The sequence below is a fragment of the Phlebotomus argentipes genome, unplaced genomic scaffold (assembly GCF_947086385.1).
Source record: "Phlebotomus argentipes unplaced genomic scaffold, Phlebotomus argentipes genome assembly scaffold_18, whole genome shotgun sequence".
In the NCBI taxonomy this organism is placed as follows: domain Eukaryota; kingdom Metazoa; phylum Arthropoda; class Insecta; order Diptera; family Psychodidae; genus Phlebotomus; species Phlebotomus argentipes.
In genome coordinates, this window is record NW_026776177.1 from 4,410,163 (window position 1) to 4,434,824 (window position 24,662).

At 37.3% G+C, this 24,662-nt stretch overlaps 2 protein-coding genes across 2 annotated transcripts in view; one reads left to right on the top strand and one right to left on the bottom strand.

The window, feature by feature from the left end:
* Window positions 1–24,265, top strand: part of LOC132259648 (HIV Tat-specific factor 1 homolog) — a 28,777-nt gene extending 4,512 nt beyond the window's left edge. Inside the window, 8 exon segments of the mRNA XM_059757364.1 lie at window positions 738–1,100; window positions 1,102–1,166; window positions 1,169–1,342; window positions 1,345–1,622; window positions 23,385–23,551; window positions 23,626–23,812; window positions 23,879–23,997; window positions 24,071–24,265. Of these exon segments, the coding sequence (XP_059613347.1) occupies window positions 946–1,100; window positions 1,102–1,166; window positions 1,169–1,342; window positions 1,345–1,622; window positions 23,385–23,551; window positions 23,626–23,812; window positions 23,879–23,997; window positions 24,071–24,170 (1,245 nt within the window). The 5' untranslated portion in view covers window positions 738–945 and the 3' untranslated portion in view covers window positions 24,171–24,265.
* Window positions 2,430–10,638, bottom strand: LOC132259646 (uncharacterized). The gene is made up of 6 exons (XM_059757361.1): window positions 10,386–10,638; window positions 5,019–5,231; window positions 4,583–4,810; window positions 4,402–4,513; window positions 4,206–4,262; window positions 2,430–3,675 (listed from the first exon to the last, which is right to left on the bottom strand). The coding sequence occupies exons 2-6, from the start codon at window positions 5,056–5,058 to the stop codon at window positions 2,724–2,726; spliced, it is 1,389 nt and encodes a 462-aa protein (XP_059613344.1). The 5' UTR covers window positions 5,059–5,231; window positions 10,386–10,638; the 3' UTR covers window positions 2,430–2,723.
* Window positions 24,266–24,662: the final 397 nt, after the last annotated feature.

Consider the following 24,662-nt stretch of genomic DNA (forward strand, 5'->3'; position numbering starts at 1 on the left):
GATATTAAAATAACTGTTGTGAGGTGAAAGGCAAGTTCTACGCCCTGAGCATTAGCATTTAAATACAGTTGAAACTCCATAATCAACTGCTCGTTTGGCGACGTAAAAAAAAATGTCCCATGAAGGGAAAAAGCTCAACCTTTTGCTACTCTTGAAACAGCACAATCAATATAGTTTGATTTTATCAGTCACTCTGTGAAATTGAAAAGATAGCTAAGAGTATAGGATAATGGTCTCTGCATTGGGTTATTGAAATGAATTTTGCGTGACGCGGATTTCCGTCCATTATGAATTTTTATTTGCGTTGTATTGACAGATTTCAATGGAGTGTGACAAATTATAATCTAGAGTTGTTTTAAATGAAAACTCGCATTAATTTGAAACAGATCGCTTCTAATTGTTGCAGAAGAATGTGAATTTATTTTAAAGTAAATAGTTTATATTATTAAAATTTCATCAGAACTAATTTGTTTCATCCATTCTCCATTTTGATTGTTGCCTTCATAGAGATTTCATTTTACTCAAAGACTGAATTCAGATCAGTTTTACTATTTTAGTGACTTTTTCCTATGTTTCACTGCGCAATTTTGCTCGTAATTCAATCCTAATGTTGTTATTCAAATGAATGGAGAATATTATGGTCAGTGATTCAAAAGTGTGTTAGTTTCGAATGTAATTAATACGGAAACATGATATGGTTGGTAGTAATTTTGGCTATTTCAATGGTCAAATTTCAGGCTGTCTCTCTGTCACATCTCAGCATGTCCGGAGTCGACGAGGAGACGGTCGACGCTGGGGCGGAGGAAGTGCCCAAGGGGGAGGCAAATGAGGTTGTTTCCGCTGAGCCGGCAAAAGCTGTGAATAGTGAGGAGCAAAGTGAGTGGTGTGACTTCGAGTGCGGCAGAAGTATTGAGTGCTTCGACGGATTTGGGTGGGAAGAAGACAATGAGTGTGGAGTACGCTAAGCACGTTGTGAGGGATGAAAGTGGGGCGGCAATTTACGTGGATCCCAGCACAAAGTTGAAATATCGCTGGTGCGAGGAGGCAAATGAGTGGGTGATGCAAGCGGCGACGGAGACGGAGCACTATTGCTGGTGTGCTGAAGGAGGAGCGGCTTGAGAATGAGTTCTACACGTGGTCGAGTGAGAGGGGTGAGTGGGTGCCCAAGGCGGGGGAAAAAATGGGGAATATGTGGACAAGGACGGCGTGCGGTATGCTTGGGATGCGGAAAAGAGCGCCTGGTTCCCTGCAATCGATGAGGATTTTATGGCACACTACCAGATGAATTATGGATTTGTCGAGAATACGGGTGAGGTGTCGAAGGGGGTGGAGCAGCCGGTGGGGTGGCCAAGCCGGAGACTCCGGCCAGTGAGCCGAACTGTGGGATGAAGAAGAAAACACCGCAGGAACCACCGAAATGGTTTGATTTACCACCAGAGCAAAACACTAAAGTTTACGTGTCGAATTTGCCGGAGGACATCACGGAGGAGGATGAGTTTGTGAGTGTCATGTCCAAGTGTGGCATGATTATGCGGGATATTCAGACGCAAAAGCTCAAAGTGAAATTGTACATGGAGACAGATGGGCAGCTTAAGGGTGACGGATTATGTGACTATATTAAGGTGAGTCCTTTTTATACACAAATCTCTACACATTCTCTTACAATGTATCTGGGTTAAATGTGACATAGTGAACTAATAAGAAAAAAATCCAGTCGATGGTTTTATCATATAAAATTCATGTTTTGTTTCCTGAGAAAGATTACTATGAAGTGATTCTTGGGATTCTTAATGTGGTATTGATTTGAGGGCTGGCATGGGCGTAACTTGCTCTGGTTTTCTTACAAATCAGAGTAAATGGTTATTGACTTACCTGCTGAAATCTTTATGGATAAATACGAAAGCGACAATTGAGACAATATGTTTTTCCAGCTTAGAATGAGAAGACGCTTTTCTAACGGCTCTCTGTCTGTGTCAAATCGATAAAAGAGCAGTTTATTTATTGTAATGCATCCGGTATAAATGATGCAATGACAGAGAAGAAACCTTGAGGAGTCTATAATGATTTTTCAGCATAATTTGTGTTGAAATGCGGGGTGTTTCTACGACACTTTATTAATGAAATAAATGCGTCGTTAGATTATCGCATTGATTTCGCAATATTTAAATTGGAAATATATCATTGACAATTCTACACAGAATTAATTATATGTAGGAATATAACTATAACTGCGATTGTATATTTTTTCCTTCTGTATTCGGCCCTAAAACGGTGACTGTTTTTTTTTTATCTTTTCTATTAATGGAAAAAAGCATTACACGCTAAAGAGAATTACATGAATTATATAGGAATAATATTCACAACAGAGGAATAACTCCTAAACAACAAATGTACATATAAATATTTTTAGACAGAAAAGTAACTTTTCATTTCTTTTTTTTTCTAAAGAAAAAAAGTATAAAAAAGCTATCCATCTCTTTCTCGCATCCTAAATAATACTTTGTATTAAAATGACCAAATATTTGATTGATTCTTTCATTTCTCCCTTCAAAAGCTATAAAAAAAGAGACATTTAAATTAAATACAAGCTAAGAAAAAAGATGGCACAACATACTTGTTTCTCACTGTGCGCTCTTATTGTATAAAAAGCTCCTATGAGAGAACTATATAGTAAAAAGGACTTTAATGGTAAAAGTGTCATTGTCAAATTAGATATGGATAACTTATGCGGTTTCATTTCTCATTTTCTCCTTCTGCTGAAGCTTCTTCTTGCGCATCAAAATATACTGTCGTTGCTTCTCAGGTGATAAGCTACTCAGACGGCGGCGCAATTCGTCACGACGGAGCTTCTTCTCAGCTTCAGATAGTTTCCTCGCGTTTGCTTCGTTGTCCTCTGTTGTTGTTGTTGTGGTTGATGTTGTCGTGACATCGTAGACTTGGCTGTACTCTTTCTGATTCCGATGGTGGCCGTGGTGATGCTCTCGATGGTGATGATGACGATGGTGGTGGTCTAGGTCAACGGGTTGCTCATCGATGTTGTTAGATCGATCGGTTGTCGTTGTTCTGGGAGTTGTTGTAGTTGTCGTTGTTGTTGTAGTTGGTGTTGGACGTGGTCTTTCATACGGATTCAGACCTGGCGGAAGAGTGACTATTCTGTAGTCGAGCGTTGAGGGTGTGGTTGATGTGGTTGTTGTCGTTGGTTGACGCTGATGATGATGTCTGGGATTGTAGGGTTTCTCGAATCTCTGCCTATGCTTGGCCTGTTGTCGTCGGTTGTCGAGTCGGATTTCAACAAGGGGATCTGGCGCATAGGACACAATTGGACGTCCAATGTCAACAATCTGTGGTCTTCTGCGATGCGGATTCCTCAAGTGATCCGTGCGACCTTGTCGATTGAGTCGCTGTTGTGACCTTGACACACCCTCCTGATTGAGATTGTCGACGCTTGGCACACTGTTTATGTGATATCCTCGCCGGTTGACTGATCTGTGGCGAATGTTTGATGACTGGTTGTTCGGATTCGATGTCACGATGACTTCAATCTCATTGGCCAATTCATTGGGGAATGTTTCGTTCCACTTTGCATACACTCGCTGACGATTGCGCTCACTGACGAAGGGCATTCGGTGCTGACAAATGAAATTATGCTGTTCCACACATGGCTTTGCCGACCACCTAAAAGTTCATTGATTGCCAAATTAAAATATACAGTTCTAATTACCACAAATAGACTAGAATTGTACATTCTAATTTGCAATTTTTAGCAACTTAAGTTTATTTTCTGCCTCTTTACATACATCGTGACAAGTTAATAAAGTGTTTGGTATGAATTTAGCGAAAGAGAGAGAGAGAATTTCTCAGAATAGCGCACTGCATATTCTTCTTATCTTATGGACAAAGTCATAAAGATTATGCGTTATTGCTCAGAGGTGATGATATAATGTACTGTAGAATTTCCCGTTCAAGTGTAACGAAAAAAATATTTGCATGGAATACAATATAAGAGATGATTGCATTACAATGTTAATTAATTTTCCAAATGTTCACGCGCGCGCGGCAGAAATAAAGCAATGCATCGTGCATGAAAGTTAATTAAATTGTGTCTCCTTATGGCCAAGTAAATCATCTGCATTAAAAGCCACGATGGAGGCTGATTGGAGGAGAGGTTGGCGAAAGAGTGCAGTGAGAATTTAATTTGCAATTACCTGAATTTCAAGGTGGGATTCATCATGGAACAGTGAAATTTCATGTCTTCGGTGCTCCTGCAAAAAAAAAACAAGCGTACACGAGTAATTTCTTGTTAATTTTTTAATTTTTTTTAATCACGAGATAACAAGAAAGTATCAGTCGATAAATTGTTGTCAAGCTTTTTAGCATAAATTAGTTAATAATTGCAATTACCCTGGTTTCATTTGACTGAATGCCTGGTACTTCATGGCACGTCCATTGTAGCCCCACTGCCATGTCTTGCGCTCCCAGTTGTAAATGCCACCAATCCACTTGGGTGTCCTCTCTGCAAGAGTGGATGGTTATATAGAGCGTGTGTGCTTCCCTTAATCCTGCACCGCATAATCTTCTTTACCTGTTTCTGCGCGCAAGAGATGCTTTCTCAGGCGATAGTCTTCGAATTTGAATGGCTCCGCGAGTTTGCTGTTGCGATCTTTGCACTCAAAGTGTGCATCCAGCCAGCTGGCCTTCTCGCTGGAGAAGTAATAGCATTCATTGCCGAGTCGGACGAATTTTGGCGGGCACATGGCATACATTCGTTTGGTGCGACGACCACTCACTGGACCACAACTGATCAGAATAGCTGGGCAGAAATGATATTTCCATAAATGGACAGATATTTGCATGCCACGAGAGAGGAAACATTCTTTTTCAATTTTTCAAATTGTTTAGCGGATGGAATAAAAGGGAGAGAAATGCTGGTTGGACATTTGCGGTAAATCACTCAGAATTAATCTCTATTTTTTGGCCAAAATACATTTTCGCGGATTATTTTTAAGCTTCAAACTTACAGAAGAGTGTGACGATAAGGAAGAATCTTGGGAACACCATTTTGTATGTTTTTTGTGTGTGTATCTCTTGAAATATTCTAAAGTGCTTCTTGTGATATATTAATGTGTTGAATGATCCGGATCCTGATTACAGCATCTCCAGTCGCTTAAGAGGAATCACAGATGTTCTGCCTCCCATTGGTAACTCACCCAGTGAATTAACACCATTTATGTCTGTAAGAAAAAAACGGACAAATGAAAATGGTGCCATTGTTGGGCATTTTATGGATAAGGTGACACTTGTGATCTGAAAATATTGGCATTGTATTTTATGAGTTTCTGTGCTAGATTCTCTCCAGTGAATATTCCCCATTCTTTCTCAGCACCGCAACAAGGGAATTTTCAATGTACGGTGTGTTTATATACATCTCTTGCGCACCGACAATAAGACAGCAATTCATAACGAGAGCGCTCGATAAGATTTACAAGGAGATGGTGTAATTGAAAATGAAAACAATAAGGCAGGAAATTCTCTCTAGAGCGATACTTCAAGAGTGTTTGGCATAAGACGTGATGTAAATTCACCTATTTATTCACCAATAATGAGATACTGCTTCTCGTCCAAGTAAATTTAACAATATATATTGTGTGATACAAAATGCAGAACATGTGATAAAGGAGAAAGCCTTAAATGTCGATTGGGAGAGACCTTAAAGTCTTGGTCAGATTGGGTCACGACGTGACACAGCGACAGAAACTGGCTGGAGAGCGTCTTGTTTTGGAAACTTGATCAATTCACACAATTCAACAGTTAAATGTTGGTGGAAAAAAAGTATCAAATTGTCGTTCATTTTTGGCAAAGACGAGAATGTGGGAAACATTAACTGCATGGCTCAATTCTTCCTTCCTTGTCTGAGAATTTATTTATTGTACAAATAGTTGAAATTTATGGGAAACAGATTGACTCTTGCCTGTTGAGCATTTTTCTCAATGGCTCTTGTGCTCAAATGTGATTTACGGATGGGAAGATGGTGTGCAATAACATGAGCAATTGAACTAATTAAATAGACATAAAATAAATTAAATGGCTAACAGGGAAATTAGTTGCATTTCTTCACTGCATAATTACTGTAATGCCGAGATTGTAAGCTGAGTAGGGGAGATTTAGAGAGTTTTAGCCACTAATGTGATGATTTGTGTTCATGACTAAATGTGTGACTAAAAACCTATTTTAAAGAAAATCAATTCAGAGGACTAACATCATCGGTTAAATCATTCATGAGTCTGTATGAGTTGTTATCCATTGGATACGTTGAATTGAGTTCCGATCGATAAAAGAACATCTTGTCTTGACTATGATATTTTTTTTTAGTATTTCTCAAATCATACACAGAATCTATATATTTGTTCCCAAACGATCAATTTAGATTGTTCAATAATGTCGAGAGAAGAATATAGTGAGGCTGCGTGATGAGAAAAATGATATTAGCATTTATTTTGGCAATTGAACGCGCCGGTCCGGCTTTCATTTGTGCTAATTTATGAAATGATATGCATATGTTTGATGGTATGACAAGACATTTGCATAAATTTGACATAAATATTTAAATGTAAATTGTGCAGAATTCTCACTGTTTCATTCACAAGATGGGCGTAAACCGGAGGAGTGTGACTCAGTGAAGAAGTCACATTGCGGAAAGTCGAGAAAAAATTCCATATTCATAATTATATTGGAGACTGTTGGTGTGGTTTTGCTTGTCCATTTTCTCAGGTTTGTTCTGTCTGTTCAGTTGACCTCTTGTACATTTGCTATATATATGTTGATTGTGCGTAATAAGTGAAACCTGAACTATAAATCATATATTTCGTGGAAATATAATTCTCCATCAGGAGTTGGCGTTCCATGCTTACGCATATAATTATAAAAGTTTAGACATTTGAATTTTGGCGCAGAAGCTGTACGGGGAATTTATGGTTCTTCTTGGTAAAGGGGTAAGAGTGCTTCCAATATGAGGTCTAACACAAATATAATTGAATGTGGCGGTATTTAGCATAATTTATGCGTCTAAGGAGTTTCGCACGGTTTGAGAATTCACCCATTAATTTGTTTATTTATTGGCTGGTGTGCCTGTGATACAGATTTTCGCAAAAAGCCAAGAGTGAGAGACACTTTAATATGGGAGAATTTGCGGCTTCACATTGTGCCAGTGGCAGTGATTTTCATCAGAAAGTCACGTTTGCCCATTTTCAATATTCGCCAAACTGTGTGTTCATGCAAAAAGGGATACAATTCTGGGCACAACCAGAGGCAATTGGTTTGAGGATGTCTGATTGGCATTTTGCAGCACAGTGAGCAGAAGAGAAGGGAAGAGGGGGAAAAGAGAGGGTGGAAAATTTTCAGCAATTTCCAATACTCTGGCGTCGCATAATTAACTTTTAAGAGGGAACAACATAAATTCAGTTCCAGTGTGTTGTAAATCAATTTGACCTCTTCCGTGAAAAATTTGGCCATTAATTCTAGTGATTAGGGTGGTTAAAAATTCAAATATTACAACTTGATTGTTTTATTGGATTTCTCTGTGTTCCTAATTGGTGGCCATAAAAGTTAGATTCTTTGGCCACAAGGAGCAGAGGCGATGATGGTATAATGTGTGCCTTCGCGAACTCATATACAAGAAGAGATGTGAATAGAAAATGTGGTTCAGATATTGACCTTGATGTCTGTGCCATCATGTGAAGTCAATTAGCAAAATATGTGTCACAAAGTCTCACTTAGAAGTGCGTCTTGTTCTTGTGGCCTTTTGCATATACAACAATCTTCCATGCTTTTCCACTTCACTCTCTCGTCTGCAAGATGGAAAGTGAGTCTTTGTGTGGTTGCACAACGCGTGGGTTTATCTGAATTTTGAGCATTATAAACTTTTTTTGAGGTTCTTTTCACATGAAAATATGAAATACGTGATGATGCTGGAATTTTATGCCTTTCTTCGGCAAAGAAGGGATGATTAATTGTCCTGACAGCACTTATCATAAAACTTGTGGATTTCATTGATGGTTAAAACATAAATTCATGCGCTCTGTGCTGTTGTTTACAAGAATATATGAGATTTGCAAATATTCTCTCTCATCGTAACATTAGCAATGTGATCTCCAAATATCACGATATTTATGAAGGATTTTTATGGCTTTTTTTCAGCTCCACACACTCTTATTTACGCTTTGTGGTGATTTCTTTCGCGGCATCGCGTTCACACATTAGCGGAAAGATCACATTTCGAGCATGATGGAAAAAGTGCGATGACTGTTATTGGAGATACTGCCATTAATGAAAATCAACCAGAGAATTTATGCACAAACCACTCATAGTTGTGAATTCAATGGGATTGCGCAACTATATGTCTTCCCTGGAGATTGCAAATGTAGAGCAAAGTTTTCCTATCGTTCCACTGGGGGAATGGGTTGAATTGATAGAACAGCACCTCATCGCATGGGAGAGAATTAAAATGTAATAACTTCTTGAGCTTCAATTATAACAACAAACACTTGGAGCCTAATAGCTCTTGATTTTCTCGTGTGGCGTCTGAAGAACTCACATAAATCGTATTGTGATTACCATATTTTGAAGATGGAGTCAAATGTACAATTTGCTCCTTAACTGTCACTTAATCAAATATATATAAAGTCTGTCTGGCGATGGTTTTTACACACACGCAGTGCTAGGAAGAGAGATAGAATGTTGGAATTGGTGAAGAACTTCCAGAGGATATAAATAGATGATGATAAGAGGTCTGTGTTTATCTGAAGAATTTTCCTAAAACACTCAATGGATTAGTTGATCAAATATTTGCTGGGAAAATACTTAATATTCCACCAATTCCTCCTTGTTTCTGCACAACTTTTTAACTGTATGTCTTGATTGCAAACGCTAAATCTGTCATGTGAGTACTTTTGTGTCTTCATCTTGACCACAAAGTTAATTTCTTCTGTCTCGAGACGCATGTCATAAATCTCAAGTGATGTATGGGTTAATTTACTAGATTTGAGATCAAATCACTTGCAAAGTTGTGCACTTTACTGGGCTATTTACTCAAGATTGTCGATAGTGTGTACTTCAATGTGCATGATTTTCCTGGACTGCGCGAGGTAAATGGAATGGCCATGCGATATTTTTCTTATTGCTCATCTATAAATCCTATTTCACCTGCAGAACGGCATATTTGCCTCTTATCAGGTGTGTCAAGTGGTGTGTGGAGGGGAATTAAGAATACCTAAATGAGATGATACATACATAAATGTGTGAATTTCAACAACTATACAATATTTGATCAAGATAAGCTGATATATTTTGTAGAGAAAACTCAACAGTTTTGCGTTTACACAGTGAGACATTGTGGACAATTCGTGGTTTTTTTTCATGTTCTCCCTAAGTAACAGCAATATTCTTGAGAATGTGGAAAATTTCGCAGAATTTCCAATCACTAGAAAGCATAGTTCTTGACCTACAAGAAAATCCGCACGTCTCCAATAGATAAAAGGCGAGTCTATCTGAATGTTAAAAATTCAATCAACCTTTCCGAAAAAGCTGGTGTTGGTTAATTAGAATTTAATACACTATAAATCGATGATAAAATTGGAGTTGAACGAAGAGTTTAGCTATAAATACATCCCAAATAAAGAGAGTGTGAGAGAGAGATAAAGCATGACGAAGGAATAAAACTACGATGTGTGACTTTCACATTTTATCAACAAAAATAAACTTTTGTCAATTGCGTAAAGGGTTCTTGGCAAATGGAATTTGAGAAATGCCTGAGGGTAATTTATTGGAAGAGATGTTGATAATATGTATAGTGTGAAAAGGGAGAATTTGTCCTTCCTCAGCCAGAGAAAATACACGATGAAATATTTAAGATAGAGGAAATTGAAAGCATCAAAATGCAGTACACACAATGTACAAAACTTCTTCATGTACACTTTTATATATAGTTATCGAATTCTCAAGGGACGGGGGGAAATTGGGGGTGGGTGAAAAGGTGGGAGAGAAAGAGAGATTATTCAACAAGTTCACTCTGGATAGACTGATAAAGAATTCATGAATTACAAACGAGTTCTGCATTGCATGTATTTTACATGATTCAGAGTTCCCTGTGTGCTAAATTTTGTGTTTTCATGCAATTTCCATGTTGCAGGCTGGATAGTGTGAAAAATTCTAATGCTTTTTGTCTTGCAAAATCACAGACAATAATTCTCATGAATTTGCACAGTGTTTGAGAGTTGGTGGACGTTTTTTTTAGGGGCTTTTTCACTGCAATTTTTCTGCACAGTCAGTTAAAAACTTTCTTTTCACTGAGGACGGTAAAATGCACTGAATAAGATTAAATTTCATCTTACATTGTTCACTGTGATTGAACGACAGTGTCCAATTTTTTGGTGAATTCCTTCTGTGTTTGAGCAGTAAAGTAATCCCTCTTAATCACAACTCTATTCACACTTATTCACTTGTGGACACGAAAAGGGGAGGCAAAAGTCTCTGATTCACACTGTCCGGCGAGAGATTCGGAGCACTGACGCCCGTGATGCTTCACCGTTGAGGAGCAAATCGCAACTGAAAGTTGGATGAATTGATGTGTGACTGGGACCAAGTGGCAAGTAAAGCTGAATGCCAGTAGTATATGTAGATGTTGGGTTTATCTCACAGCGCCGCTCAATTGCTAACATCATCAGTGCAAGAGTGAGAGAGAGAGAGAAGGAGTATTATGTGCTGGTGTTGCTCTTGCAAATATGCTGGCACAGTGCGGGGAGAGTTAGGAACTTTTTCACTGCGAGGGGGTGGCATTAGTTTATGGGATGAGGAGTCACAATTTAAAATAGTGCGCAAAGGATTCTGGGCAGTGTCAATGTGTGGGAGATTTTCAATATTAAATGTCTGTCTTACATTGAAAGTGGGTGGTGGAAAATGGAAGGAAGAGCGAGTGAGAATGAGGAAATCAGTGACGATCGCTGCGGATTTTCATGAATGAATTCTGGGTGAATGTTTATGAACCAAGAGATGGTGATGAGTGTGAAGATTTCACAGAAATTCATGGTAAGAAACATCAGATAAGCTTTTGCTTAGTAAGGAATTGAATTTCTTGAGTTAATTAATCAGTCAAATAATTCCACACGTTATTGAGAAATCTTCTAATGAAATCAATGTCCAGTGGTGAATATGAGTGCATTTGAGAACGAATAAAAAAACGACAAAAATGAGTAAACCTACGGATTTATTGAGAATAATAACTACTCAATGTGTGATTCAAGTTCTTTATCAATAAATTTTATATAATGAATCAAATTGATCATTATATCATGTGAAATACAATGAATGTTTCGCTGAGTGATATTTATTAATAGTCTTTACTCATATATAGATTACAAACATTGATAAAATTTATGTTTTTTTATGTTTAAAAAAAATTTAATATCGCGAGTAAGAGGATAAATTTGTAGTTGAAACACCGAAAAATACAAAATCGTATTCCGAGACTGAGTTCAGCTTTTGCGATTTCGCACACAGTTTAAGCTATCAAAATAACTTTGATTCCGTGGCACTGAATTTTTGCTAATTCACATTAGTTTGGATGAAATATCAGCAGTTCTTTTCCGATATTCCATTAGATTGTAGCAAACATTTTCGTCTGTTGATCGAGGATAATGGGTTAAGGCGGTGGCGCGAAAAGACGAACTCGATGACTTTGATCACATTTCATCGCATTCAACTGAATGTTTAGTAGAAGAGAAGAAGAAGAGAGGAAAAAAAATCAAAGACGCAACATTTCTTTCACGTCGATTAATTAACACTGAAGCTCTTTTTCTCAGACGCTGTGCGTAGGTGATGTGGATGCAGACTATGTCTTACATTGGAGAGCCATAATTCAGTTCCTTTTAGCTCTGCGATTTCGAAGGCGAAATTGACATCATTGTCAGAATTTTGAGATCATGACACACACAGGCGAGTGTGTAATTGTGTTTCGGGCGAAAATCGTGGCTGGCTCATAAAATTTCGCACAATAAATATCCCTCATGTCGTCATTTGGGCACGGTGAATTTGCCACCCAGCGGTGAGATGCCTCATTTGCATGCAAGACACGCGGTGAACTTCTCAATGAATTGTAGAGTGAGTCGTCAAGTGAATAAACGATTTATCATATTTATGATACACCGTCCTGCGGTTACTTGCATGATGTTGTCTTCCAACATTAACTTGCTGTCTCATATCTCAGATATGTGGCTCGGCTCTGTTTTCATACTCTCTTTTCAGTGTACGAACGTCAAATGGGAAATCAATTAAGATTGCCGTATCGTGGAAAAATTCCTGTGAATTTGGGATTAATACAATTCAGGGAAAGGAATATCTTCATTAGATTACGTGAGGAATATTTTTAGACAAGCATCGCTCGTTCATAGCGCCATGTGTCCAGCTTATACAGACATAATCATATCTTAGCTCAGAGTTCTGGTGATGCAAAGATTGTTATATTGGCCGGTGGAGGAGGCGGAAGAACTAAAAGGGAGGATAAAAATATTTATGGATTTATTCTGCGGGAGAGAGAAAAGGTGGAGTTAACTCCTCCAGCATGAGATAGTATCGCATTTTTAGTAATCGTGCATAATTTTTCCACCATAAAATGTGTGTGCATAATAAATTTTCAGCAAAGAGCACCAAGTCATCCCGCACATGTGGGGCTTAAAGTGTATATGTATGGAAAAGGCAATTTGCAGAATTGCAATTTTTACGTGACTCTCCTGGACAAGTGGTAATTAGTTCACAGTGTGTATTTGCACAGTACAATTGCTGATTTCCAAGGCGGTTCATTGTTGTGTCTTCGGGGATTTAGGAGATTCTTTCACGTGATTGTCGGCATGGAATGATAAATAGCTAAATTCCTCCTTTGGTTTCGGATTTAAGGAAAAATACTCTGTCTGTTGTCTATGATTGTTGGTGATAGAAGTTTTGAAGACACGCATTTCGCGCACGAGAGGTGAATTTTCAAACTGTTAATCGCCGAGGTCGAAGATCTCTTCTAGAAAGATTTTTATTTTAGATTTCTTTTCGCGGCTAATAGTGTAAATTTGCAAACTTCCATCTGCATGCTAAACAAAAGAGGTGGAGAAGAAGAAAAATGAGCAGAGCAGGAAATGAAAGCGGTGAAATGCTATTTTTGGATAAACATCATATGCCAAAAATTACATGATAAGCTCATGTTGTAGCTATATATATACTTTAATCAACATTTTTCGTGGCATGATTTATTATAAATAATTGTGTTTGCCAAATTCCAATATCATCAATATCAATAGACGTCATCGTGCACGTCCACATTGTAACTCTTCCAGTAAATTTACATTTACCACAAAAATGTTTATCCAGATATAAACCTGTACTGGAAAACACATGTTAATTGCTACCGTATATTTTCCCCACATCAACCTCATTCCAGACTTTAACAAATTTGATTTGCTCAGTTTTTCACGCTGCTTCACATTTTCCGCCTCACTACGATATAATTTCATATTCATTCACAATATTAAATAACTGTGTAAATATTTGATTTTGTTTGCACGACCACACATATATAAAAATATAACAAGTGTTCCTTGAAAGAGAAAAGTCATGTTATTGTGCGATGTACTTTATTGTATTGATATTTTGTATCATATGACAGAATAACAGATCCAAAAAATTACATTTTCGCATCTGAATTTTGTGCTTTTAATTGGATTTTCCCAGAAACCTTTCTATTCAATTGTTATTATATGATATTCATCATAAATTTCAATTCAAACTTTGAAAATTAAGCTATGAGTGATGTGGGAAGTGGTAAACATTAAATATGTATGCCATTATACGTATCGCTAAATGATGAATATTTGCAGAAATGAAAGTTTAAGTCAATTGTCATATATCTTGTGCATAAGTGAAGCATTGTGAGTTTAAAGCAAACTGGCGGCTTCTGTGTAATTCGGATGAGACACACGTTACTGGCTTTGAGGCTTCACTAAAGTGATGAATTATCAATAATTGCATTGTCGTGGCAAATTCGTGATATATTATGTGTGTTCCACTGCTGGCACGTGATGTGGGCATAAATCGTCACGGAAAGATAGTAAAGACTAGCTTGGAAATACCTCTAATTTTGTGAGTTTCAATTAGTGAAATGCAAAACTTTTTGATCATTGATGCTGAAGTTCATGCTCAGCGTTAATTTTCCCTATATCTTCTCTTTCATTTCGCCCAGCATATCGCTATATGCTGTCCAAATTATGCGCCAAAACATGTAATCAGTGTGAAATGTTTCAATTAAATTCCAGCAATATGGACACGAATGTGGCTTTTTTGTGTTTTGGGAAGGGGAATTTTATGAGTAGAAGCGAGCACAGCAAAATGCCACACAGCATCCAGGGAGAATTTCATTCCATGTGGCGAAAGTGACCCCATTTTGCATGGTGTGACAGAATGTCCAGAATTCCTCAGTTCCCCAGTGCTAATTGGTGTGTAAAAAATGTGCAAAATGAAATTGTCATAAATCTAATTGGTATTTGAAGAGTTTTCCACAGAGAAAATATGATGTTCTTTATGAGTTCCGCTGTGCTAGATGTTAAAGAGACATGAGACAGACGCTTGTCTCATCTTGGCGCGGGAAAAGATTTGTTCGCTCATAAACCTATTTATTAATTGACAATCTTGCGTGGTGTATTTGTATTTTGGTGACGAACGGACACTTGTGGTTCCTTCAATCTCATATCGAGTGATCTTCGTTTGTGAATTTTGATAAGAATTGATCAATTTCACAATATATCGCAGTCGCAGTTGCATTATTTCTGTCCTAATTGAATCTTCATGAAACATGATTTCAGTTTTTAGTAAATCTACTTAATTTATACCTCGAGAAGTGCTCAATATGTTGGAAAGTGTGCTGCTCAAATTTTCCACTTACTCTCTTTTCCATTATTCCACTCAATTTTCTCACTCTATTTGGCTTCCACGGGAAAATTGTCTCTGTCATCTTCTGTATCTAACTACTGTTCTATAGGCAAATCTGTATCTATGCTAACATCGTTATCTGAAAAATCTGTCCTGTTTGTTAGAAAAGTTGGCGATGAAAATAACTTGGATTGACTCAAGTTCTGCAGTGCATGCTAAACTTGTTGTTCTTAGAAGGGATACTTAAATACATGTATATATAAATACACTTTAAATTAAACTCATTTTCACGGTCAGCAGACCATTTTCAATTATTGATTTTTACTGGTCGTTTTACTGCATTTCGCCTGTGTGTTTTCTCAGTGTGACAATTTTCCCAGAAAATGAGAGAAAGCAATCCACAGAAATTCAATTAGGCGCTCTTCTCAGGAATTTCCAGCTGAATTTAGGATTCAATTGAAATATTTTTCAATGAATTGTTGATAAAGACTGAACTTCTTAGGAATCCTTGTTTGGCATATTTGTGAATTAGTTCCTCATGGTAGATTCTGCATGCCTGCCGCTAATTAGGATCATGAATTGAGACGTGCAGACTCTTTTGGCAAACGCAAGAGAGTGGAGGAAAAAAATTCACTTTGTAAAATAAATATATATGAAAATCTTTTGTCTGTTCACAGTGTGGAAAAGTGAGTGAAATAGAGTACTTTTGACACTGGGTGAAGCACAGACATGGTGGAATTTCTCTGGTTTGTGATATTTTTCCCTCATTTCTCAACTCTAAATGTTGATTCTGGTGTTATTCTTTTAATAGCGAACAGACGCTGTGCTAACAGAAAATTCTCACCAATACTAGAGAGACAGAGAGAATTGTATAAAGGAAAAGAACTTCATCAAATATAGTGCTGACTTTTCATCCAAAGTGGCATACAAAACGTTCTCTCTTTTCATGTATGAAGAGAGTACATGAGTGTCAGTGTGATAATTTGCATTCTAGGATGGATATTGTAATTTGCTGGGGCCGAAGTGGAGAGAGAGTGGAGAAAATGTGTGGAGGCAAATGGTGAAAAGCGACAGAGATGAAAAGTGAGATTTCTCGTGTAATTGTATAGTCATCGGTGCTCTTCTGTGGTCTTCCTATTGCATCCCAGTGTTGCTGGATAAACAGCATTTCTCTATTTCAATATTTACCAGTGGGTATTTTGGTGTGGCTTTTTAGATAATTGCTCAGCAGTATAACTTCTTCGTGGCTCAAATATATTGTAATCACAGTTCAAATTGGAGAATCACGCCATTCATGAGAGTTTCAAACAAGAATTTTGTATCAAATTGTATAAGAGGAAATGCAATTCAAGTAGTCAATAAATCATCATTTTATTAATCAAATTTGCAAATTTGCCAAATCTATTTTAGATTTTAAAGTTGTAGATGATTTTCGGTGAATAATGATGGAAAATACATATGATTACGAGAATGATTACTGATGTGGAAGCAAAAGGGGTGATTATTTAAATAGGCTTGATTGAAAGCTCTCAAAATTATATACTGTGTAATATTTGTCGGTTGGCAGAGCAACAAAATTTCTTTGATAAAAGCGAAAGAGATATTCAATGTTGTTAAATATTAAATATCAAATGGTGAAATTTAGCAAATTATCAACTCTTTGTTCAGAATGTTTGCCAATATATCCTTTACTTTGAGGGGGAGAAGTCACCCTTTGTGAGGTTTAATGTGGAAATAATAGACAATTACAGCAATATTATTTGGAGATATGTCAACACGATGTATTCAACATAAATATTTGCTCTTCATGGACATGTAATATTTTCAATAATTGACAAAAGGTCTGCGGTGTTTGTTTTTCGTGTTGAGAGGTGGGCACAGAGAGTGTCTGAAAGACCACTTGAATGTGAGATGATTTCGACTATGATGAAATTTATTCCTCTCCAGAAGTTTACCTTAATCAATGAGATGAGATTTTGCTAATTGGTTAACAGTAAAGTTTACTGTTAAGGCGTGCGTCGCGTAAAGAGAGAGAGAATAAAAGGATGAACATTTTATGTAAGACTTTGGTGTGAGAAGAGAATTGACGTTTGAATGTGATGGATGTGATTAGCATATAGAAAAATATGGTTTTATTGAGAGTTTTGCTCGCCAATGTGCTTGTGCGCGATTGAAGAATTCCAGGACCACACCTGTGTGTTTACCTGTCATGATGCAGAGTGAAGGTGAACTCTTGGATGCTCTCTTGCCACTGTGCGTGTCTGTCAATGATGTCTTCGCACTAGCCAAATAGGTTTAGAGATGGAAAACTACGCAGATGCGATCATGATAGTTGATTATTCATGACATGGACTCCTGTTGTCGCTGAATCCAACCAATTTTGCTGCCCATATCGCCGCACTGCGAGAATTGGTGACAAATTGAGCGAAAATCTATTATGACTCTCATGATGAGGTCACACTGATTATTATTGTTGGTCGGTTTAGGGGCGATCCTCACTCTCTGATTCAATATGCAAATTGATGTGTAAATTGAACCATCTTAATTACCCACATCCAGACGGTCTTTTTCCTTCGCTCATCAGCCAAAATCGAGACTTTGTCAATTGCTCAACTCACTTCTCTTTCGCCAGATTCGACGGATTTTACTATTACTTGGGAATGAATCTCCCAAAAGTGGGACAACCAGCAAATTTGTCTCCTCTCTTTCACTCGAGATCTTTTTCCCCTCTTCATCAAACGCCTAATAAGGAGCCTCAATGCTCACCAGAAGGCCCAAAGATTTCTGTGAAGAAAATCACTTCATTAATTTAAATCATTTTACATGTGTAATTTATTGGTATGACGATTTATTGCATTTTCACTGTCAGTGGTTTAACTTGCAGAATCACTCTTGAATATTCAAATTTACTCCTACACAAAATGCGAGGCAATGGCAATTCATTGTGGAATTTTTTTCACAACTCGTGATGTCTCCTGAGTAAAAGTCTGGCATGAAAGCAGCTCAGAGAAGAAGAGGAAAAAACAGTGATTGAGGTATTAAGGTAGGTCTTTAAGGCAACTTGTCAATCAGATATTTAAATTACATGTATATTAAGATTATAAATCTCATATTTGAAATATTGAGAAGACGATATAAATCACAAATTCCAGAATCAGACATTTTCGGTTTAAGCTAGTTTATACATTGTCCCCAGAAATCCCAGATTCAAGTAAGCTAAACCGTAGCAACTACTTTTCCATTCTCTTATTGATTTGTATTCAATAAAGCAAATTGTTATATAGTTTTATGGAAGAGTTCTATATATATTGCAAGCAATTAATAAGACAATTAATCTAAGAGGTGAATTGTCATAATAAAAGAGGTAAAATATTATCTTGTGTCTCTCATGTTTGTTATATTGGAAAATGCTACCAGGTTTTACGGTTTTGCAGCGTGTTTTACTAGAATAAGGACATTAAACGGGGTGGTATTGCTGAAAATTCCCATGGTTGCGCACAATTCCCGTGAGCTTATGGAAATATGATATTGTCCAGAGATTCTTGGGTTATGGAGCAGCTGAGCCCCAAAGTGGCTTCTTGTCTCTCTCTCTGTGCACTGGCCTGGCGAGATGGAGGACATGATCATAAATTTAATTGTAGTATCTTGTTTTGTCGTTTTAATGAGACTATTTAGGAGGGAAACTTTATATGTGATGCCATAAAATGCTATTATAATAATTTTCACATCATGTGTCATTCCATATTCACCATCTAATGCTATTCAATTTGAGTAATGGGTCATTGAAATTGGATTAATCAAGCATTTTTTTTATAATTGTGATTAATGCTTCTGGGAGGACTTTTATTTGTCTTGAGCAAAAATGTTTCATTTTCGCAAGACGTCAGCAATTTTTTATTAACACCTACATATGAAATCTCTGTGCGTAACTTTATGGGCGACAATAAAGTGAAGCATAGTGTCTCGATGGGTCATCCGATGATAAATGATGGTCATTTGAAAATGGTACAAGTAGTTGGCAAAAAAATGGGTGGAAGTGCAGAAAAAAAGATGTACAACAAACACACACACGATGTGAGTTTCAGAGGTTGTGGAAAATGCTGGAGTGAGTTATATTTCTTAAAAGCAATTGCACATAAATCACAAGAAGCGGGCGGACAAGCCACAGCAGCTCTCCAATATGCAGTTCGGTGGATACATAAAATGAGTGGTGAAATAATAAATTTCCTCCCATGGCGGATGGGGCGCGAGATGGTTTCACGAATAAATTGTATGTGAAGCCATTGATTCATTGGTCGATTGACAATTAATCATTTTCGGTAATACGATATTGTGCCACAGTTTGATTAACATGCGAAAAGGTTTTTGGCTCCTTTTTTTCCACACTCCATCACGATGTGAAATTTGTAAAGCAAATATTCTGTCCTCAATGACTTCATTCTTTATCATTTTAATCTTGATTTTTTTTCTCAAAGTAATATTTCAGAATATTATGTGGGATGTTAATTTCACGTTGATCCGGAACAAATCATTTAGCTGTCTCTTTGGGTGGCTTTTATTATTTAAAATTGCGGTAGGTAATGTTAGAAAATAATTGAGTTTTGGTGTAATTTTGCGTGTGGGCGACAAATTTATCCTATCGCAAATTATTATTTTGATATCACAATGAATATTACTGTTCGAGATAGCATCAGAAATGGTAGTTTTTGCCAGGTTTTTCGCTTATGGGCAGTTTTAATGGACTTCGATTTGGGGCTGCCATGCAATTTATCACTGCAGCTAAATGTTCTCTCCCTCTCTCTCTTTCTCTCTCCCTATTAATGATATTTTCCACCAAGGGGTGAATATTATGATAAGGATAGCATTTTCAAATGCCCCAACATATCTTTTATCAGATCACCTAAAGAATGGGCAAACATTTTAGTGCAATTCCACGCGCATAAATCTCTTGAAATGAGCGGCATAAGATGAAAGTGGCAATAAATTGTTTACTCACCGCACTCCGAAAGGTTAAATCTGCCCAGGCGGGAGATGTAACTGTGCGAAATGACTGTATTTAGTGGTGGGGCCCCTGGCAGGTGGCGGTTTCGGTGTTGAGAAAGCTCAACCGGAGGCCCAGGTCAAATATCCGTGGCGATAAATTCAATTTTCGCGACGGTATCGCTCAATAATTGAACTCAATGCACCGTGATGTAATTGATTATTATAATTAAGTTGCAACTCACGATAAACTAGAGGAAAACGATGATGTTAGGAGAGTTTCTCCTCAGCATTATCGGCTAGACGGTGTTGTGATTGAATTAATTGTGCTCTGCCTCTTGCACAGCAAATTACTCATGGGCTAATCAGTCGATTTACAAGTCTATTTGCGTACGTCTTCGCATATCACTGGCAAAGGTGTGCAATTGTTTATCGCGAGAATCCCAAAATTGCAGAGAAAGTTTGTTCTCAAAATGGTGCAACTGAAATTCAACGTTAGATAAATTTTCCAGGCCAATTGAAACGTAAGCATTTTGTTGGCACTTTTCTGAATTCATCTCTAAACTTTCCAATTCACAAAAGTTCTTGTTTTTGCATGCACATTGAAAGCATTCTGCGGATGCAAATAATACCTGCATTTGCCGGAGAATCTCTCTCTCTCTTTATCTGATTAGTGAATTCTATTGGCAGTTTGTGGGCTGCAAATCAAGAGGCTTGGCGTAATGGAGATCAATTGAGGTGTGCTAATATTTCTCTTAATCATTCTTCTCTAAATGACTGAAGTCAAGAAGAAATTTTCTATCTTAAGTGTGTCGCAATTAGTCAACATTCATGTGAAAAAATATAGTTTCTTTTCTTGTGATAATAAAAGTCACTTGCTAGAAATCACGTTTTCATCATTCTCAAACTAACCATATTTGCTGTGTTTTAATTATTTAAGAAGAAGAAATGAGTGAGAATGCTAATTCTTATAATTTCTGAATTTCATTGAGAAAAATAAGAAATTTAGCGTTTAAGCATCAGTGAGTTGAAGCCACAGCGGAATATTCTGTGATTTAATGCCAATCTGTCTCGTTTTTCCTTGTTTGTCTTTCTTGAAATTCATTGATATCTTATTATGACTACATTTTTATTTAGCATTCATTGTAAATAAATCAACAATTGTCCATCCATTGCTGATCAACCTTCAAGCTGAAGAAGAGGAAGATGAATGTGATAGGAAAATAAACTGAATTGCTGATGATGATCTTCTGTTTTGGAATTCAATCTCGTGATCTTCTTTGCACTTAAAGTGAGCCAAACATTGTCTCAACTCTCACTGAAAACTTCAACGAAACTCACTCTCTAAATAGACAATATTGCTGCTGAGTAGATAAAAGTCTATTTTCAAATAGATTACTCTTCATCGCGTTATTTACTAATTATATGACCAAGAACTTGTGCAGATGCATAATATTGATGGATTTGCCCTCGGTGAGAGGGATCGACTGAAGTGTGGTTTCTTGCGTGGTGTAAATTGAGAAATTGCCATCATAAAACACATGAGAGCAATCGAGTGTGGTGAAAAGCGGGATGATCGTCTTATTTTTGGGCTATTGACAAAAGTGTTTCTGCCCACAAATTGCTTATTTGCCACTTCCGAGAAGTGTGGCTAATAAAATACTGATCTTGTGCTTTATTTGCTGACTCTATATCGATTCGTTAAATCACATCCTAAGCCCCAATTCGATGTGGTCGCGAAGAATGTGAAGAGATCGGCGATATATTGTCAAGGGAATTAAAATGAGACTCCTAAAAGTCTATCGTAAATCATATTCTTGGGCTTTTGTGTGCGCCTTCGGAAGATATGAATATGAGAAATGCACTAAATTGACGGACTCACGCAATAGAGCATTTTCGCGATGTGACATCATCTCAGCAATTGATGCATTTATTGCTCTGCAGACTCATATTGTAGATCATTTAACACGATCATTTTCAAGGCTTTCACACCACTGAATGCAAATGAAGCTGGGATTGTCAATTCGGCGAAAGATCACACGAGAATTGCTTCAATTTGGCAATTTTGGGTTCAACTTTGTTGAGTGGCCAATAAAAAGCATGTATAATTGTTTTGATTGAATTTGCAGAGGTTTGTTTGAGAGTGTCTGTTTATTTTGAACAGTTGATTTTAGTAAAACTGTCAATTCCTACAGATGCTTCCTAAAAATTTATTGAGGTCGAGCGGATTTGAGCAAATCGGAATGTGTTTTTAATGCTGTTCCCAAGGGTGGGCATACAAAGTATGCCAGAAATCAATATTCGGTTGAATTTTGGATGATATCTTGTCTTCATGCATGTTTTATCTGGTGGAATTCGCAATGAGAGGCGCAAAAGATGATTGCGTGAGGGCAAAACGTGATGATTTTTATCTCGTCACATTATAAATTCTTATCTTTCCCCTTTCATCCATGATATCTGCAATAAGTGAATAAGTGTCTCAATATTAAAAATATCTGGCGGCAACATTGTGGTATAATTTGTAATTTACACATAAATTTTATGCGTTTTATTCTCCGTCACTGTGCTATTTTTATCTCATGACAATCAGAGAGGAGAGATGTGTGTATATATTTAAAATGCGATATGAGGCGGCGAGAGAGGGAGAATTTGTAAATCTGATATCTATGGGAGAAGAGATGCTGTGTGAGTCAGTATTTGGAGTCTCTGAATAAATTGAATTGGAGATTCTTTTCCTTTTTGCGAAAGTTGAGGATCACCGCAAACTTCATGTATGGAATTCACGATGGAATTCTTCGAGAAATCTGAAACTAGCACGATTCTTTCACGGATCTCTTTCCAAATTGACTCAATATCTAAGTGATCAATTGTGCTGGTGAAGCTGAAAGAAAAAAAAACATGCTCGAGGCGCTCGTTCTGTTGGTGAAATTGTACAGAAGCACCACGAGTGTTGAGTATTCATTTCGCGTGGCAACAAAAGATATAATAACATTATATTTTTGCTGAAAATTCCCTCGATGCCGAAATATCACTCATGTGTGTGGTGTGAATAAATTTTCAAGATCAAACATTCAGCATAATTTTGCCATGTGCACAGAGATTTAGCATTTGATGATTAATCACTTGAGTGAAATTCCTTCAAAAACAACCCACCCAGCGTGCTTTCCATGCGCCTTCTTGCTTCAATCGTGTGGCGCTTGTGGAAAAAAGCGCGGGAAAATTGCTCATGCGAATGCGAGAAAGTGAGAAAAGAATGTGGAATTATACTCTCAAGGAGATGCCAAACATCTGTTGAATGTGTTGAAATAAACACACATTTATTTTATTCCTTCATTTTTTTTCCTTCATGAATGGATGGAAATGGATCAATTTCTTCAGTATCTTCCGTATATTTTTTTCTGCACAATCTGTTGAGAATTAACATGTCATTTCTCTTGTATTTGCAGGTGGAATCCGTGAAGTTGGCGCTCAACATTCTCGATAGCTATGAATTGCGTGGCAAGAAGTTGACAATGCAGAGAGCGCAATTTCACATGCGTGGTAAATACAATCCGGCATTGAAGCAGAAGAAGAAGAAGAAGGACAAGGAGAAAATGAAGAAGATAAAGGAGAAGTGCGATTTTTGTGCGAGTGTGTGTGAAAGTTTCATGAAAAAGCTCCTAATTGAATTTTTAATCATTCTTGCAGATTGTTCGACTGGCGCCCGGACAAGATGCGTGGCGAGCGGGCGCGGCATGAAAAGGGGGTGGTGGTGAAAAATTTATTCGCCCTCGAGACCTTCGACAAGGAAGTCCAATTAATTCTTGAGTATCAAAGCGACTTGAGGGAGGAGTGCACAAAGTGTGGAACCGTTCGCAAAGTTGCTATATACGATGTATGGAAAGTGCTTTGCGTGAATCTCCAAGTGAAAATCATATCGTATTGTTTGATGTCTTTTCAGAGACACGCCGAAGGAGTCGCTCAGGTGACAATGGCCGATCCAGAGGATCCGGAGGATGAACGATTCTTCGGCAAGAGGAAATTGGCGGCTGAGATTTAGGACGGAAAGAAGAAATTCAAGTAATTTCTTATAGTTTCTCCTTTAGTGTTAAAAATTTTACTCTATTATTTCTTATATTGTATCAAACACAAGAATTGTGGAGACGGAAACGGAAGCCCAGGAGAGATTGAAAATGTGGGATAAGTATTTGGAGCAGAAGGAAACCGAAAGGGAGGAAAATGACAGTAAATAATTTGTGTAAAATATATACTATTTTCATTAAACAGAGAATTTTTATCAATTTGTAACCGATGAATGTTTAATTTTAAAGCAGATTATAGGAAGTATAACAGTTGGGTGAATGTCTTAGGAGACCGAGACATTCTCCTGTTCCTATACGGTGCGTGCATTGGCTGTATTTCATATACACAGAATCTCAACAGAGAAATTCTGCACTCAGAAAAATGCTTATTGTGAAATATAAAAGGGGAAAATAGGCCAAATGCAAATATTTTTGTTATTTCAGACAATCTATGTTTATTCTGATAAAGGAATAAAGATATTTTTTTTGAGAAATTGGCCAACAATTTGCATCTTAGGTCAATAAACAGTATATTTACGACAAATAATCAAATTGTGTGAAAGGAAATGTACTGAAAATTTCAACGAGAAGCGCTTTATGCAAACGAAGAGAAGATTTATCTACATAGTTAGAAGCAATTCTAACTTGTTTAAACCATTTTCA